General features: G+C 41.7%; 2 protein-coding genes across 2 annotated transcripts in view; both read left to right on the top strand.

The window, feature by feature from the left end:
- Positions 1-13258, top strand: part of LOC103618147 (histone H3) — a 23527-nt gene extending 10269 nt beyond the window's left edge. The window contains exon 2 of the mRNA XM_008636509.2: positions 12870-13258. Within this exon, the coding sequence (XP_008634731.1) occupies positions 12870-13197 (328 nt within the window). The 3' untranslated portion in view covers positions 13198-13258. The remainder of the gene's footprint in view (positions 1-12869) is intronic.
- A 1710-nt stretch (positions 13259-14968) lies between these two features.
- Positions 14969-15402, top strand: LOC103618146 (histone H3-like). Its single transcript, XM_017737806.1, is given in 2 exon segments — positions 14969-15089; positions 15092-15402. Coding segments are annotated over 2 exon segments (393 nt in total). The 5' UTR covers positions 14969-14992; the 3' UTR covers positions 15388-15402.
- Positions 15403-19756: the final 4354 nt, after the last annotated feature.

The raw sequence follows: 19756 nt of genomic DNA, 5'->3' as shown, positions 1-19756 counted from the left end.
GCCTTCTTCGGCTTCTGGGCGGCGGCCTTGGCGGCGGGGGCCGCGACAGCGGGAGCGGCGGCGGGAGCGGTCTCCGACATCGCTGCAGAGACTTCTTCCTAATCAAAAGAAAGTAATTGGGCTACAGTAACCCCGATGCCTGAATTTATAGCGAAGCGGTGATCTGTGATTGGTGCTTTGCAGAGCCCGCCTAACTGTTAGCCAGGAAGAGCTTTTCCTCCTCCGAGTCTGTGTTTCTTCGGAGTTATAAATTCATATTTTTCGTAAAACTAGTGACGCAAAATCACCCCAGTTTCTTGGGAGAGTGAAGAGAAGACGGTGGACTTTCATTCGGGCAAGTTTCTTGCTGTTTGGACCAAAGATGGGAGAGAAAAGCTGTTTTTAACCCCGCGTTGTGAAGCCAGAGAGACCCCGGGAACGGCAAACTTTTGTTTTTCCTTCTAAATTAAAATAAAACACGTAGATAAAAAGTCTTCCCCGTAATGCAGGCTTACTCTTTGGGGGGTTTTCTCCAGATTAGGACAGAAACCGAGTGGGCAGCTTGAGTATTTTTGTCGTAAATTGATTTCAAAGACAAGGAAGTAACACAATTTCATGGCTGAGCTTTGAATATGGATAAAGATTCGGCTCTCTTAACCATATCTTTAACTATTAAGGATACAGTATTTCAACAGATTTTCTTGTTTTGGGAAAGAAAGAGACCTTCAGAGGAATATATATACTGTTGAAAAGTGTTCGGAACTTGCCAGGGCTCTGCTTTTTTTGTTGTTTTTTTTTGTTTTGTTTTGTTTTGTTTTTTGTGTGGTGTTCTCTAAGTGGATAGAAAGATTTTGATATTTTTACAAATAGTCTGTTTGTAAAATGAAGCTGTTAATGCCTAGTTAATGCCCAGAAATCCCAGATAAACTGCTAGTGTAACACTTTCTTGGTTACAATAGTGGATGCTATTATTTATGATTTACAAACATCAGAAGCAGACATGGAGAGGAAAAATTTCTATCAGGTATAGATACACTAATATGTATTATATGCTACTTAAACAATTATGGAGCCAGCTGAAGCATCAGTTATCACCCAATAAATTAAATACTGTGGAAATCTGGCCTTCACGAATAGAATGCTGCAGTTTCAATATTACTTATAAATATTTGGACACTGACTGTTGTGTTTTGGTTGCTTGTTTGATTTTTGGGGGTTTTTTTTTAAATAGGTTTCATATTCCTTCAATTCTTTTCTTGAAAGGAAAAGGAGAAAGCTCGCTATTGAGGTTTCCATTGCAAGCCTAAAAATATTGAAATAATTTTCAGAGAATCCTCATAAACCAGAATCACTTTTAATTATCATAATCCAACTTAATTATTGAGTCTTATAAAGTGACAATAGGAATTAATTAAAATTTTTAAGGACTGGAATGAATAGTTTGGGCTAATTTTTTATTAAGTCAGAAGACAAAAGCCTCAATTGGCTTCTAATTAAAAAGCAGCCAGATTTTTCCCCCTTGGTTTGAAAGAACAAGTTAAGATCAAACTTAATATTTTACTTCGCTGTACTTTGTGAAAATTTGTCACACAAAACGTCAGTGGGCTGTTTCAACAAAGGAACATCTTTTCTAGCATGGATAAACTTGAGATTCAAGACGACATGACGTATGCTACAAAGGGCCCTGAAACGTATTTTGATGCACTGAATGTTGAAGACACGATAAAGTCATACTTGATAGCAAGCAGTTTTAATTGAAACGAGATAGATTAAGGTGGCAATGATACATTAGATGCATTAGAATTACAAATTAAAACAGTGAACTGTGACTCTTCCATGTTCTCTTTTATTTTTATTTTTATTTTGTTGTGCTTGCATGCAGGTGAGCTAATAAATTCTTTGAAGGAGAGGAACAGAAAGTGGAGATTGGGAAAAATTGGGCTTGTCAGTACTCCACAGTAAAAAACAGACTGAAAGGCGTATTGAAGTGGGCTGTGAAATCTACCATGCTTCTTGTGAACAGGACGTTGTTCACAAAAACAACTAGACCAAGTCCACAGTAGCCATAAATTTTGAAAGTTGAGCGTGGCAAGCCGTATGAACAGTATGAATATGTTTGAGAGGTAAAACAGTGGTTGGTTGTGGTAGGATGAAAGTATTATGCATATTTTCCCGTTTAGATAAACAACGATATAGCAGAATCTGACTGTAAGTGATACAAAAGACAGAGCCGGGAAGTGTTGTCGTCTATCCGGGCCTGTTTATTGTGATGTACATTCTTCAGAGAACAAAGAATGTATGTCGGTTAATGTGCTTTAATCCCTGCAGCTTTGACAGTTTAGTGTTAGAGCTCTGTGACTGGTTTATTACACTTGAAAGTGGTCAAGAAGCTGGGAGCAACTGGGAGCGGACAGTACCGCTCCTACAACAATGCAGCTGTAGCCCCAGGGGTGCGTCCTTTCCGCACCTCCCTCACATTCACACATTTGGGCAAGTTTCCCCTCAAGCTTGCTTTTAGCAAACCTATTCTCGGCCCATCAGGAGAGGAGAGGTTTCCTTCCCTTCCCCCATTAACAGGCCGCGGGTTAGAGATAAGGACACAAGGTAGAAAGGGATGGGAGATCTTAGATCTTGCTCCCTAAGCAGCGCAGTCACTGGAACTCCACCTGCAGCACTTAAGGATTGCTGTCCCCACTCTGTGATAAGTTTTAAAGGCACAGGAACGTTTCCGGGTGTTTTTGGGGTTGGCTTGTTTGTTTGCTTTTGTTTTGTTTTTTTTTTTTTTTAGGGAAAGCATATGAAGAAGATTGTGAAGGTCGTTATTTAAGGATATCAAGGGTAGAATTTAGGACTTCTCTCACTTTTCGTTCTGGGTGCATCCCTGTAAATCTTCGTGCTCCCTGCTCCCTATTTTGAGTTGCACTTCTGAAGTCCTTTGCTTTTTCCTGGTAGCCTGAGACATTGGAAGTCTTGGCAGCTGGCCTCCGGCATTGTGTGTCAGCATCCTTTATTGTATCTTTTCCTTAACCATCACAGTGGCTCTTATCTGTACAGAGAATTATTCCTGGCCTACTTCTGAGAAGACAAAATGTTCCTGGTCTCACTACCCATTTCTGGAGAAGGAGAATTTTTTTTTTTTTTTTTTTTTTTTTTTTTTGGCGTTATTAAAGAGAGGGGATTTAGAAATATGAGGTGGTGTGAAAAGGGGAGGCTTTTTTAGGGTTATTCCCGAACTCCGGGCCAAACAATGACGTTTTCTACTTAATTGGGTAAAACAAACTTGTCAGGAGTTTTGAGCAATTTTCAGGTTTGCACTGCTGGAAATAGCTGTTAAATGCAACACTGAACCACAATAAAAATTATCCTATTTTAGAGACTGATCATTACAAATAGCGTTGACATTGCCATGGGTGTTTTACTGATAAGAGAAAAAGACAAAGCAAAACAAACATCTGAGCACATGATTTATCAAATCAGTGGTAGATCATGGAACAGCTTTTCAACGACAGAGAAATTTCCTTCCTGTCCTTCCAAAATTACTTGAAAATAAAAAAGTTTCGAGAGTGAGCTGGTAATAAAAATTGCTTGCAGTTTCCACATGAAGAAATGATATTTAAATGTGACTCATTTAATACTTAATTAAACAGCAAACATTTTCCAGTATTCTCCCTGATTTCCTTTCCAAGCACCCTGTACAATTGTAGTCTCTGTTTATTTCTTACTGAGGAGCTCAAACAGTTTGTTATGCCCACTTTAAATGTGCACCCAAAACATGTCCTCATTCCCAGGCACCATCACACACATGCCTTGCCTTCCTTGCTCAGCTGTGTAGGTGCCAGTGCAGATTACAGAGGAACCTACAAAATGACAGAGTATTTTCTAGTGCGAGGATCTTCAAAACAAAAATAGTTTACATAGAATGTAAGAATTCCTGAAACTGTATAGTAGAGAAAATACTTTTTTCTCTTGTCAAGAGAGAAGCTTCCCAAGGAGGAGAAACAGATAAGATAAGACATTAGAGAAATAAAGGCAAATAAGACATTCAGACTGCAGGAGAGCAATCCAGATAAGCTGATTAGACAAATTTAGCTGAAAGCCTACACCCAGTTAAATACAATTACTATAGTTAGGACCGTGAAGATACAGAGAAACTGACAACTTTTAACTGAAGCATGCTGTCTTCTTCATAAATAATAATTTTGCAGACATTCAAGTAATCACTCTCAATGTTAATAACAAAAACACCATAATAAGATATTAGTCAGGTCTCTGTCGTGCTGAAACTGTATTGATGATACTGATTCAGCAACTGCAAGGTTTACATGTAGGGAAGATTCAAGGTGTCAAAGAGTAGTAAAGAAAACTATATCTTTTAGTTGTGCTTCAACTATGCTAGCAAAAATACATCGACAGTTATTTCAGCATTAGGGCAATCACATCTCCTAAAAAAGTACCTCATCCTTTAGTCTAACACCTAATGCAGTAGGTCCTGGCTGTGCTCAAAAAGGGTCAGCTGGAGCTGGGGAACACTAAAACCTCTCTCGGGAGCATGTTCCAAAATTTTTTTTCTTACGTTTAAGTAGAATTTCCTGTGTTCCAGTTTGTGCCCATTGCCTCTTTTCCTGGGCAGTACTAAGAAGACTGGGTCTGTGTCTTCTATTCCCCCTGTAGGATATCTGGACACATTAATGAGACACTCCTCATGTGAGAGATGCTCCAGTCCCTTCACCGTCTTTGTGGCACTTCACTGGTCCCACTCCAGCTATGTTCATGTTTCTGTTGCACTGGGAAGGCCAGAACTGGACATAGAACTCCAGTTTCTCTCACTAGTGCCGAGTGGAGGGAAACAATTGTTTCCTTTGGTACCATTTGGCACATAGTCCTCTGGGTTAGTTTGTGACGCTTGTATCTAGATTAACCCTGAATGACACTCCCACGACTTTTTAAATTTTGGTAGTTCAATAGAGACAACTTCAAAAACCACTGTAACCTCTCACACACTCCATAGTCTCAAGGCTTGTCAAGATGAGTGTGAACAACCCTGATTTGACTTGGTGCTCAGGCTGTGCATCAATGAAGGATATGTTCAGGCTAGTTAGAGTCTCAGCAAAACTTAAATTCCTACAGTCTGGAGTGATCAAAAGGTGACTGATCAAAGAGGTAACTCCTCTGCCGTAACTGCTAAATGTTTGCCAACCAGCAAAAAAGGGCTGTGCATTGTAATGAATGACCCCACAAATCTCATTTTTTCCCCATATAATGACAGCCTCAAAATAAAACATCAAAATATTCCTCCCAGCTTCTGAAAGCCTTTGGATCAGAGATCTTCTTATAACCAAATTTTACTTCTCTCCATCCATCCATCCATGGGACTGAGAATTACTATTTTTATTAGTAGGGTTACTATACTTAGGAATCTCAGTTATGAGCAGGATTCTGTGTTACTTTGTTCTGCAGACCAACTAACTTTGCATTGATTTCAGTTGAAGAAAAAGGGGAAGAAGGTAAGTGTCAAAAGATGAAGAAATACAGGGATCTACATGCAAAAATATGGAAATGTAGCCCTACCTGTAACTTTTACAGAGTGCCTGAAAAGAACTGGAATGTGGTATTTGAAACTATGTGACGTGCTGTCTATCCTCCCAGGAGCACAGCACAGTCAAATTTTTTTTTTTTTTTTTTTGTGATGGAGGTTGTAAATTCTGACTCAGTCAGAAATGCAAATTGATACGATGTCATCAATACAGAAAATCTCTGTCCTATCCCTCCAGTGAGACCCAGATGTACAAGTTATTAGATGCCATTTCCTAAGCTGTCAAAGGTAATTCCAGCCCTTCATGCTGAGCAGAGGGAAACAGGATTTTGAAAGTTTTCCTGGGGCAATATGCTGCAGACCCAGCTATGCACCCAACCTACGCAGCCTCTCCTACTCTTGAGGTATCTGAAGAATATGGCCGAGACCTAAGTACAAAATCAGGCATTTTGGGTTACAGATCAATGCATTTCTCAGGTTTACAGACTCAGCCCACACTGGGGAAGGGATAACTAATTGATGCTGAGATGTACTAGTTACAAGGTCAAACAAATTCAAGGAAGATATGAATAAAAAATTAGAATTTACAGTACTCAAAACAGATATAAGGGAAGAAATGAAAACCATGTTTAATAGGCTTTTTCCAAAATTGACTTTAGGAAGAGTTTCAGTACTGGATGCAATGTTTCTCTAGAACTTGCTGATATACTACAGATTTTCTCTCAGTTTCATTTTGGTTCATTTCAGAAAAGTATTAGAAATGAAAGTAATAATCAGGAAAATTTGGTCTAGCAGAAACATCAACCCTTGCAGGGTAGAAATTTATATTTAGATATTTATCAACTATGAAATTAAACTGCAGTCTCAAACAGCCTAGGACTGCAGCGTTCAATCCTAGGCCTGGTAAAATTTTATTTATGCTCTGGGTTAAAGTCTACAGAGCTTGTATATAAATACTGTGAGTACCAACTAGGAAAAATAATTACAATGGTGGAATACATTTTATGTAGTGAAAAAAGCTGGATAAGAGGCTCTGTCTTCAGAAATCTGTCAGATTCTTCATCTGGCATAAATGATATCAGTTTTACAAATACTAAGAAATATCACAAAACTGCTACTGTCAGCAAGAGCTGACAAGCACCTGAGTAGACCTGGATCTTCAGATTATAGTTCTATGTTGATAATGAACCAAAACCAGTATGTTAGTAGAAAAGGGACACCGTGACTCCTTCTATAAGACAGGTGAAGATGATCTTCCTCTGTAGTCAGGAAAGGTACATGCCTATTTGGAGTTTTTAGGCCTAGTTTTTAGTTCCAAATTTCAGGTAATGAGAAAGGAACAATAAGTCAATACACAGAAGAGAGAAGCAGTGATTGTCAGAGGTCTAAAAATTCTTCCCTGATGGAAAAGAATGTATTATTGAAGTACCCTGACTGAAAGAGAATGCTGAAAAACTAAAGTTTCTTTTTAAACACTTAAAACATGATGAGGAAGGAAGGAATTTTTGCTTATTACACATTTTCCTTATCGTACATTGTAGAAGATACAGGAACTGGTGTTCTTTGTCACAAGGTAGCAGTAAGGAAATAGCTTCTCATATGGAGTAGAAAATGCTATATGGAATGACAGCAGGGTCTCCAAGAAACAGAGGGACTGAGTAACTCCCAGAAATAAAATGGGTTCTGTTGACTTGATAGAGTGGATGGAGTGCAACAAAAATTGCTCATGTCTAGGTATAGGTAATTAACACAGAACTGTTGATTAAGGAGTATCTTTGTGGACAAAGGAGGAATGCTGTATGCAAGATACTTGACATTTCATGATACTTTTGGAACCATCTCCCAGGTGTTCTTGTTTGGGATCAGAAGGACTACAGGCAGGATTAGCAGGCTGTTAGGTATTTGAAAATTGTCTGTAGTCCGGGGCCAAAAGGCTATAGTTAACAGCTTTGTGTCTGCAGACAACTGGTAATCAAAACAATGCTCCAGGGCTGGTATTATTTGGTATTTTCTGGAACACCCTGGGTGATGAGAGAGAATGTACACGTAGTGTGGATAACACCAAGTGAAGAAGGGTAGACAGAGCAAAAAGTAATACTTGCAGATAAAAGGGACTTTAATAAACTTGAGGTATGGGCCAACAGAAGTCTTGTGCAGTTTGTTGAAAAGAAGTGCCAAGTTCTGCGCATGAAGACACTTGCATGCTGCTTGCATCAGCATGGTCCAGGTAATGACTGGTGTGACCCGGACAGGACGTGGACATTCTGGTGACTTTCTTAACTGCTGCATCCCTGAAGACAAGCTGCTTTGTCCACAGCATAACCATAAATAAATCCCTGTAAGTGGCTAGGGTTTCCAGCTGGAGATTTTGGTTTTCCAACCAGGTATTACTGCAACACAAACAGAGCACAGCAGTAGTCTCTGGAGTCACTAACACAAGGCACATCACCATTTTTCAGAGTTGGCTTCCTCCAGAAGCACATAGCCCAATACAGTATTCAATAAATTCCTACAGGGCTGCCTATATTAGGTTTGTGCTTGGAAAACTGTGCCCCAGAGACACCATTTGGACAAGGCATACTTCAGCTGCTTTTAAGTACTTACAGCTCTGTAAGGGTTGGCAGAGTTCAGCTGAAAAACTTACTGCCCAGACCAGCTCTGCGTGAGCCTGGGCAGCAAGAGGAGCTACTCGGTCTCAGCTGCTCAAGAAATACCGTGCTTACAATGCCTTCTGGATTCATCTTTCTAGCTTAATCAAGGGACAGTGCATCGTGAGACCTGTGCTGCTTCAAATGCCGGTTTAGAAAGAAGAGTAAGGATTTGAGAGAAGCAAAGCTCCTGAGCATCCATGTCAGCTGGGGTTGCTGAGTAGTTGGTTTGCTGTTTACTGCCGCTTTACTGGAACGCAGGAGCAGATTTGCATGGTGTGCTACTGGGCTCGGAGCTCCACAGGCCACCCTGGAGCACTTGTTAGTGAGACCAGAATTCACTCAACATTGTTGCCCTTGCTCCCACTTACACATTATTGACCCTGTCCCTTCTGCCCCATATCCTAAAAAAGCTTCATACGAAGAGCTGGGTATTTCATTAACTTCCCAACACCCCTAACCTGATCTAGGAGTTCCTACAGCCTTTTTTCATGGACCTATTCAGCTATATCAGCTGTTCCAGCTGTTCAGCGAGCCTGCAAGGCTTCAGCTTGTGCATGGAGTGATGGGGGTGAGGCCTGTGCAAGCCTTCTTCACAGCAGTGGCTCAGACAACATGCCCACAAAACAAATTTTGGAACATTTTGCCTCTCTACGGATCATCTGATCTGTAAGCCACTCTGTGTGAACGGCAAACTGCATCCTCAAAGGTCAGCCTAAGATGCTGGACCATGACAGAGGTCTTTTCTTATTTATCAGTCCCTGTGTAGTTTCTGAATTTGGCAGCAAGAAGGAAGTTGGAAACAGTCCAAACCAGGGCTACAGCCCAAACTGTTTTATCTCTGACCAGCTGGAGTGGTTAATTAAAACAATGAGAATGGGTCTCTCCACCTCTGACTGTGTGAATTAGCAGGGAAAGGTGGGGAAAACACTAAATTAGTTATCAATGTACCAGTCATTAAGCTAAATCTGTGATGTTTGCTAGTTTTGCTTAGACAGCATAAAGCATTTATGCACTTATGCTACTGCCAGAAGAGTCCTTCCAAATGGTAAATCCACACATGCAAATATTGACTTTCGTGCCTCAGTCTCAAAATCAAAGCTTTCTGTGCTCAAAAAATTTCTTACCAAAATGATGTGGGCTGCTCTATTTTAGTAAGCACAGCTTTCTAGCATGGCTTACGTGCTCAACTGAAGGTGGGGTATGTGGGCACGTGGATACAGAGAACAAAGACCACTGGGATAGATTTAGTAGCTTAAGGACTGCCAAAGAAGTCAGATCTTGTGCAGTTTTCAGTCCTATGTAGAGGCAGGTCCCAGTTGATCACATCTCCATGCTGTAGATATTGAATACTCTCCACCCAGGTCCTTTCAGATATTAAATGAGGAGAGTTTAATTCTTAATTCCAAATTTCCTTAATGAGCATATTTGGTGTTACATTGTATTTCTAATTAACAGAAGGATACTGTACTGAAATTGCAGCCAAGCATAATAAAGCATTTGCAATATACAGCTGAATCACTGTGGAAACGAAATTCTCATTACTGGTCTCTATATGCTCAGTGTCAATGCTGCTGCCCCCCTCCCCCCACCCCAAGTTCCTGTGAAGGAATATGTTGGTTGAAATAATCTCAAGTCCATTGCTATCTTCAAACTTTTCTATTTGTTCTCCAGTTTTCACAAGTTATACTGGGCTGATTCACATGTGCACAGCCCATCCTTCCCACCCCTCATTTTCATCTGCCTTGCTCAGGAAGATGTCAGTCTTTAATCGTCTGAGGAAATCTGATGATTCACTGGTGCAGCTCTCTTGTTTAAAACCATGGTAACACTTCAGTCTCCCTGATGTTGAAATAAGTGCAGTTTTCTTTACAGTACATTATTCCTCCAGCTCATTGTGTTTTTGTCCTTTTCCTCTGAGCTCTCCTCTCTTGTGGGTATTTGCTGGTCCATAAAAAGTGCCCAGGTTTTCAGTACAAGGGAAGAATTTATCTCTTTCCTCCAGATGGTCCAGATGAGATCTGTATTTTCAGCATGGCAGATCACAAGAGCACGAATACAGTGCAAAGCAGGGATCTGTACAACCTGTCTCATTCACAGAGGACATACTGCAATTCCATTCTTCCTTTGAGAGATACAGAGAATATTTTGAGGGAAGGAAGCACCAGCTGGCAGTGGGTGGAAAACAAGGAATATGAAAACCTGTCCAATACTTACACTAAATTCAGAACTATTAGTTTGAAAGTGCAAATATATTTCCAGAATTTTATTAATACATATCCTTGAAATATAATGTCTGGCAATTTTTTTTTTTTGGCCTAATGTTGACCTAAATTCAAACCCTGAAGTACTAGTAGCATGTAATGAATGATTTTTAAAGTCAGGATTAAATTAATAAATTGTTATTCTAATTACTCACCCTGAGGTTATGGATACAGACACAATACCCTACAGGAGCTCCATCATATTGTGCTAGACTTTGGACAGGTGTGAAAAAACATCCCCTTCATTACCTAGCGGATGCAAAACCAGAACACAAGCAAGGCATCTGGAAACTTAGAAATGAAAAACAAAAGATGAGTGCAAAACAACCATGGGAATGGAGAGCAATTGTTCTCAGCACACTAGAGACCTGGATTTCCTTTCTTTTGCAAAATTTAATGTCTTGATTACATCTTATTGTCAATCTGCTTAGATGAGATGTGTGCTAAATGAACAAAAATTTAAGTGCTATTGATTGAGCACTGCCACTGGTAAGTATGGATCGGAGAGCAGAAAATTAGGGATATAGAAATTTGGTGTTCTGCTGCTAGTGTGGCACTACTAAATGAAGCAAGTCAAAATTAAAAAAAAAAAACAACCAACCAACCAAAACCCAAGTGAGGAAACAAACAAATAAACAAAACCCTCCTATGGAATCCTTCTTTAGGGTAGTTACAGAGGAAAAGGCTTGAGTTTGTTTATTGTTTTGTGACCTGTCAGTTCAATATAAACAAGAACTGCAGCCAGCATAACACACTTTTAAAAACTCAGAATCATATTCAGCTCACATGTCCACTCCCCCCAGGAAGAGAAAGAAGGTATGCTTAGGGCTGTCCAAAATCTAAGGAGACTCCACATTTTATCTATGAATTCTTCTGCACCTCTGCAAAAGGAAGTTGCATTTTCTATAACCTAGGTAAAAGCTGTGAATGTCTTTGCTGGATCAACGATAGTAACTGCTTAGAAGAGTGCAATGGGGGTTTCTTCATTTTGGAAGATGGGAAAAGCAGAGATAATTCCCATGATATACACCTCTTCTGAAGTGGTGCAGAATAGATAGGGATGAGACAATTTTTACATAAATAATTTTTGTTATCTTCCTCCCAAAAAGCTCACCCACTGACCCAACCACCCAAAACACACCCCAAAAGCCATGGATTTGATATTTACTGAGAAAACATCTAGGGATAGCAGTAGAGACAATATTTGTGATGCCAGAATAATGAGCTCCTCTTTTATGCTTTTAATATGTCCACTGAGAGCAAAGCACTTCTTTGTTTATGTGATAGAATGTAATTGTAATTCCATTGCTATTAAATAGGCCAAGGGAAGCTGCTTATTGCCAGTTTGGTCGCATGATAGAGAGAAGCTGCTCATTATATGTTCTAACATTGAACACTTTAAAAGAGTACATAGAAATTATGTTTGCATTTCATACATAAAAGGACAAGAGAAAAATAACATTATTTAGGTGTTAGTGTATCAGTTACACCAGCTCAGGATGTTTTTACACTGTGACATTTGGAACATCCTAAGAAGAAGACCACTCCTGACTTTCATAAAAGGTATTTCAGAATATCTTTTCTTTCCAGTATTGATATGGATACATTTAAAAAAAATTTTTTTGGAAAAGTTTTGAAAAGCTAGAAAATGGAAAAATATACTAGATCTCTAGTAAAAAGCAAAGTGAATTTTTTACTAATCAGGGAACAGAAGTTTAAGTCAATAGCTACAGTAAAAGTCATTTTGTAAAAATTTAAAACCCAAAAAATTACCCCCCTGCAGTAACTCAAAAGGAGCAAAATTAGCAGAAGTCAAGAAATAATATAAGTTTAATAATACAAAAATGATTTTATTCCACCTTCCGGTTAGTATCTGTTTACAGACAATAAGTTGCTTAAGTAAAATTGGAATATTTAAGAAATGGGAGGTGGAAATCAAAATGAAGAAACCAATATAATTAAATATTGTGGAAAATTTCTTAAAGCTGTTAAGAGATCTCAAATCATTAAAAATTTTGAAGAAACGTTTATAGCACTTTGAATATTAATAAACCAAAAGCATTAGCGAACAACAATATGAAAATAACTAGAATTTGAAGTAATTCACAACAACCCCGGCAGTGCAACAAAATAAAATACGCACACACGTGCAAATGGTTTATACAAATCTGAGGAGGAGGGGGAAAAAGTTTCCCAACTGTATGAACACGTACACCGTTGGATTTTTTTTCGTGGAGGAGGTCTATACTTCGGTTTGCTTGCCAGACTTTCCAGCCCCCGCGTAGGTAACAGCGAACGATGTTTGCTCATCGGTGACGCGGCAGGGAAAACAGGCGGGAAGAGCCCCAAGCCCCGCCCCCTTTCCGCTGCAGTTCTCAACCAGGTCGGACCACACCGCATAAAGGCCGCGGCGCGAGCAGCACCGACTCATTGCTCAAGTAGTAGTGCTAGGAGTAGGAGCATGTCTGGTCGGGGTAAGGGCGGCAAGGGGCTCGGCAAGGGCGGCGCCAAGCGCCACCGCAAGGTGCTGCGCGACAACATCCAGGGCATCACCAAGCCGGCCATCCGCCGCCTGGCTCGGCGCGGCGGCGTCAAGCGCATCTCGGGGCTCATCTACGAGGAGACGCGCGGCGTGCTCAAGGTGTTCCTGGAGAACGTGATCCGCGACGCCGTCACCTACACGGAGCACGCCAAGAGGAAGACGGTCACGGCCATGGACGTGGTCTACACCCTCAAGCGCCAGGGTCGCACCCTCTACGGCTTCGGTGGTTAAAGAAAGCTCTTTTCTCTTTCCGGACCAGCACGACAAAAACCCAAAGGCTCTTTTAAGAGCCGCACACTTTAACTGAAAAAGAGCTGTGTCACTTTAAAGTTAGTAAAAGGAAAGCGAAATGTTTCTAAACTGTTACGTATAATCGCAAATTTATACTTCGGTTTTTAATACATTGTTATAGCCGTAGAAACTTTTATTAGTAACTGGTAAATAACACGCTGCTGGTACGCTATAGGCCGTCCTCGTTAAAGTCAGGGAATATAGAATCCGCGACGCCGTCACCTACACGGAGCACGCTAAGAGGAAGACGGTCACGGCCATGGACGTGGTCTACGCCCTCAAGCGCCAGGGTCGCACCCTCTACGGCTTCGGTGGTTAAAGAAAGCTCTTTTCTCTTTCCGGACCAGCACGACAAAAACCCAAAGGCTCTTTTAAGAGCCGCACACTTTAACCGAAAAAGAGCTGTGTCACTTTAAAGTTAGTAAAAGGAAAGCGAAATGTTTCTAAACTGTTACATATAATCGCAAATTTATACTTCGGTTTTTAATAAGTTGTTATAGCCGTAGAAACTTTTATTAGTAACTGGTAAATAACACGCTGCTGGTACGCTACAGGCCGTCCTCGTTAAAGTCAGGGAATATAGAATGCTGGTTTTTAAACGTTTAAAGTTTGAGCCCATTTAGTTGCTGCATAGGAAAGCTAAATAAAAAAAGCAACCTAAACGGTGCCTCCTTTTTCGTGCTGACGGCTTAAGGGCGGGCATGTGTTCACCTTCTTGCGGGCATCTCGTCTGTGGGGGGATTCTCCCCTTTACCGTGTAAACAGCAGCAGAAGTAGATTATATGATGTTAACGTCTATTATAATGCTGTGTGAGGGGTATCGCAGCTCACTAAGTCCCTTTTCCATGTTAATGAGTTACCCCCTTTGTCCCCTGATTGTGGTGTGTAGGACTTGTCCATTATTTGTGCATATGCTGTGTTTAAGGTTAGGAATACGCTTTCTTTTAATTTGGGGCGCCAGAGCTGTTCTCCGTACCTGGTGTCAGCCTTTCACCTGAAAGCCCTTCTCTGCTTGTGCTCCAACGACAACTCGCCCGAAGAGGAAGATATTGCAGATGTATACAGTGAGGAAAATGGAAAATTCACCTTATGCCTTGGGGTACTGCATCAACAACCTAAGAATACTTTGCAGGCTGAAAGATTCCATCATTTGAAAGCACTCTCTTGGATTAGAAAGCTTTCATTTGCAATTAATTTTGATCCCCAAAGCATTTGCCCGGCCAGAAGAAAGTTAAAATAAGTGGAACCCGAGCCACCCCGCCACCAGAACTCCCTCGCAATACACAACCCCACGCACCCTACAATAGCAAAATCCAAGTCCCAAAATACCGTTATGATCCCTATTTAGAGAAAAAAAAAAAAGAGCATTTTAAGAACCTAATTTTCTATGCATTCAGCACAGCATAATCTGCAATTTCTCAATTCCTGTTCGAACATTTCTCCCTAAATGTCTCATTTTTGAGGTAGACTGTAAAAATTGTGGTAAGGGACAGACCACCCCGAAAACAAAAGCGGCGGGGGCGATACAGGGGGGCGCTGAGGGCGGGCAGCCGTTGGGGAAGGCGCGCGCTATCGAGGCGGGCTTTTCGAATTTGAAAGTAGCCAATAGAAACGGCGCATTCCTGGCAGCCAATCAGGAAGCGGGAACAGTCTATAAGAAGCGGCCGCGGCAGCGCGCTGTTTCCATTTCTCCTTGTCTCTCTTCCGACCTGTTCCTGTGGCGTCCCCCTGAGCGATGGCGCGCACGAAGCAGACGGCGCGTAAGTCGACGGGCGGCAAGGCGCCCCGCAAGCAGCTGGCCACCAAGGCGGCCCGCAAGAGCGCGGCGGCCCCGTGGACCGCTACCGGCCCGGCACGGTGGCGCTGCGCGAGATCCGGCGCTACCAGAAGTCCACGGAGCTGCTGATCCGCAAGCTGCCCTTCCAGCGCCTGGTGCGCGAGATCGCGCAGGACTTCAAGACCGACCTGCGCTTCCAGAGCTCGGCCGTGATGGCGCTGCAGGAGGCCAGCGAGGCCTACCTGGTGGGGCTCTTCGAGGACACCAACCTGTGCGCCATCCACGCCAAGCGCGTCACCATCATGCCCAAGGACATCCAGCTGGCCCGCCGCATCCGCGGCGAGCGCGCTTAAGTTTCCTCCTACAGGTCCTCTGTATGTGAACCTGAAATTCTCCCACACCCTAAAGGCTCTTTTAAGAGCCACTACATTGCACAAGAGAGTTGGGACACAGCCTTTCTTATGCTTTCTTGCGCTAGAGCGTTTCTGAAGTTCTAAAATGTTATTGCAATTCCAGTGTAAGCGTGCCTAGAATTTTAAATATTCACTTTAGGCTGCGTGATTATTTTAGACAGTGTTGTGTACTGTTTTTAGTGAGGTGCTTGCAAATGCACATTCAAATGAACGAATAGTTAAACTGCACAAAGCAAGTAAGTGTTCACATACATCAAATGAAAAATATCAGACTAGGACAGAAACCTCATGTATTTTTCCCTCCTGTCCCCGTTTACTGTAAAGAAGTCTTATTTGCAATACATGGAGAGCACTGTCACAGGGAAAGTTGTGTGGCTTTTGTTTGGGACCACATCAGCTGAGGAAAAGATAGTAGATGTCAAGGCTTGGCAGATTTAGCCAATGGAAGACCTGTAGCAAATAGGCTTGTGCTGTTTCAAGAATTAAAGAGAAGTGTTTTGTGTTTGATGATAAGAAAACTGAGTCATTAGAGCAACATGCATGGGGGGATCAAAGGTCAACACTTAGCAGAATTTACTGGGTTCAATAAAACCTTGAAGTCAGGAAATTACAGTAGGCCTTCAGTTCAATTTTTCGTTGTGCCAAGCCTTGCAGACTGTCACTGTTTTAGCATTTTAGAGAGGTCAGGTTTTCTATAAATTCACTAATAAAGCACTTGTATTACTATTGATTTTGCTTCTTTGCTGTCACAACATCTTTTCCTCTGTCCTTGACAATGGACTTTGGCCTATCCAAAACACTTCTGTAAATGTTACCAGCCAAATTGTTCTGAAATTAAAATTCAAGTATTTGAGCGTAGCATGTGGGGAACCCTGTAAGAGGTTTTGTGTGGTATGGTATGTTTCTGAAACAATACACATGAGGTAAACACAGTATATACAAGAAATTTTCATAGCATAGTGATGTAGGTACAAAAGTATATATAGACATATATACATGTTATATACCTGTATAAACACCTTCATATGCTCGTTTTCCACTCATAAATTTTAATTCATCTCAGATCCATCCATCTCTGACTCCTTCTCACTCCCCTCTGCCTCAGTACCACCTGGCATTGTTTTTCTGCAGTTCCAATAATATTATATGGTCTATTAAATAATATAAAGTGCTTCACAGTTGGTACTAGATGATCACTGTAAATCTCTTTTAGCTGAAATGGTTCTGTTCTCTTCTGTTCTTTTGTTTGTACATCACCACTTGCAGAGTAAGGGGTGAGAATTTATTCTCCTGTTGGAAGAATACAGAGACTGTGCCTATATAAGTGTAATTTAAAAGGAATTATATTATTATAATGTTAAAATTAACCATACATCTGCCTACTCTCTAAGACTTCAGTGGATGCCATCCTGATACTACTTGTTGCTACGTACTTGCAACTTATTTCTGACTTAAACTTTGTAACAAGGCCCAAATTCGAGGTTAGCAAAGGTTAAAATTGCTAAAACCTTAGAAGTGTTACAATATTAAATAAATCATCAGAGGTCACTAGTGCTTGCTTAAATGCACACCCAGGCTCTGCAAAGAGCCTTCCCTGACACCAGGCTGTGGAATCTGCTCTCAAAAGCTAATGAGGAAATGATTCATTATGACTGGTAAGGAGCTAATATCTTGTCTGTGTTCTCAGGTTGTGTATCAGTGATATTCAGTAAAATTGCTAAAAGGGACTGGGTAGGATCTTACAGCATTGGTACAGGGCTACTTGGCAGGAATAATACTGAGTTTATTTCTTTTTTTTTTCCTGGTTAGTTTTAAATATGGTGTAGGACAACTGAAGCAGAAGGAAGAAAGAAAGACTGAGGTTATGTTTTTGGTTTTGCTTTTATCTGACTTTTAAGGGAACATGGAACATTTATGGCCTACTGAAATATTTCTTTCTCTCCTCAGGCTGTTAGTTAGAAGTTTCTTCTAGCATCATGCTGGTTAATCAAGACAAGGAGAAATCCTTGTCATGCTACAGTATCAATTCTCCTTCCATTTCAAGCTGGTTCCAAAATCAGGCCATGACGTTCAATAAATTCATTCAGAGGGCTTTATGGGGAATGAAGAATAAAGAAGTGGGGAAAAAAAAGAAGATTAAAAACTGACCCCAACCACCCAACAAACCTTTATTTTGTCTGATTGCTACACTTGGCAAGTCTTTCCACTTTCTTTTCCCATCTTTTCCCATCCACCCAAGTGCTGTCTCTGGCAGACTGGGTCAGTAGCGCAGCATCTCTTAGCAGGCAAATAGTGCCCAGAAACCTCTAATGAGAACAGGTCGCCACTCTAGGTTCTAACAGCAGCCTACAAGCGCTCTCCAGCCCTCAGGATTTTTGCATCCCAGGTTCCAGATGTGAATTTTCACAGATGGAGATAAGAAAGGGACATAGTTCAAAAACTAACTGGAGAAAATTCACCTACTTATGAATCTGAGTTATGAATCCGAGGTGTAATATTTAACTTCCTATTTTAGTTCTCAGACTTCTGTTAGACTGACCTTGTCTCATATTAAGAATTCAAGCCAAGGTGGGTCCTTAGAAGGTAGAAAGCTGGATGCATTTACATCTGTCCTTCCAGAAACTCATGAAGAATCCTAAAGAATTGGCTACAGAAATCTGACAACTCAGCATACATCAGATATTGTGATCACTACCTGCAGAAGTACAGGTTCAAAGACAAATACTTTTACTCTCATTATTGCAAGAATACATAAATTTTCACTCCACGATTTTTATAAAACTTACTGAAAATACCCCCTCCACTGAAAAAAAAGCCTCAGTTTTGTATTGTTATGGTAACAAATCTGGAAAGGTTTGATAAGTTATTTCTTTCTACAGTATTTTGCAATCAGTTTCTTGGCCTTTTCAGGTACTTTTCCCTGCTGCAAGAAGCCTCATGTGCCTTATGTCATCAGCATGGTTATCCATTGTTTTGAGACCAGCTATAGCAGTATATATCAAAACTGATAAACTCAAAACTGATTTATTGAGATAGATATTCTGGTTCCTGGTGTTAAGAATCGATGGAGCAAGGGGGCAGCCCCCCTTAAGGCAATCTGTTTTAGCTAGGTTTGACAGTAACACATTGAACTGCAAATAGTTTCTGCCCTTGCTTAGACCCACCCAGACAGAGTGTAAGGTGTAGATTTCCTGAGCACAGATCCAGCCCAGACACAGAAGTGTCCCTGTAAGCCCCCTCAGTGCCCTCCTTTCCTCCTCAAAGCTGTGTCACATCCATCACAATCACGGGGGTGTGAACCCCTTCATCCTGCCCGAGGCTCTCTGATCTCTCTCCTTTAATATATTGATCCCACATTCCCCCCATTCGATTTGTCTCCTTCCCATCTAGTGTTCATAAAGCACCTGTTCTTTCACTATTTCGCAAAGCACCCCAAGTGTTTTTCAAGAGAAATCTGTAACAGTGCTACAGCTCTTTTTCATGTGCATGTAGTGGCTCTTAAAAGAGCCTTTGGGTCTACGTGGGTTGCGGCAGGAGACTTAAGCGCGCTCGCCGCGGATGCGGCGGGCCAGCTGGATGTCCTTGGGCATGATGGTGACGCGCTTGGCGTGGATGGCGCACAGGTTCGTGTCCTCGAACAGCCCCACCAGGTACGCCTCGCTCGCCTCCTGGGGACAGGTGTGGGTGGGGGTTTCTTGCCGCCGCCCGTGGCCGGCGCGCTCTTGCGGGCCGCCTTGGTGGCCAGCTGCTTGCGGGGCGCCTTGCCGCCCGTCGACTTACGCGCCGTCTGCTTCGTGCGCGCCATGGCAAACCGAGGACACCACCTCCAGCGAGAGCGAGAAGCGAATGGAGCTCAGCCGGCCACGCCGGTATTTATAGAGCTGCCTCGCCTCTGATTGGACCGCAGGGAGCGCGATCTCATTGGCTGTCGTAGAATCCCATCCTGGGCCCGAAGTAGCTGAATCTCCGCTCGGAGCTTCTCGACCCCGCAGCTGCGACCCCGCTCTGATCGCAGCGCTCTCGGAGCGAGTGGAGGGCCTAAGATACTTGCACTTTATATTTTCTTTATTTGTGTCTTTGTTTTGTTTCGGTTTGCTTTTTTTTTAAACGATGGGCTGGTTACAAAAGAAAGAAAATGTTCTGTCAGTGCCTACAGAGCTCCTTACATGAATAGGCACGTTATTCCCAAAGCCACAAAGGAAAAGGTGGGCTGGTACCTTGAAACAGAGGTGCTCCAAAAATCCAGTAACACAAGGTCGTAGCTATAAGTATGTAACAAGCTGTAGTGATTAAGATAATTATTAAGCTT

The sequence above is a fragment of the Corvus brachyrhynchos genome, unplaced genomic scaffold, assembly GCF_000691975.1.
Source record: "Corvus brachyrhynchos isolate BGI_N302 unplaced genomic scaffold, ASM69197v1 scaffold56, whole genome shotgun sequence".
Taxonomy (NCBI): Eukaryota; Metazoa; Chordata; class Aves; order Passeriformes; family Corvidae; genus Corvus; species Corvus brachyrhynchos.
The sequence above is the reverse complement of the archived record's forward strand: the minus strand, read 5'-3'. Positions and strand labels throughout refer to the sequence as shown.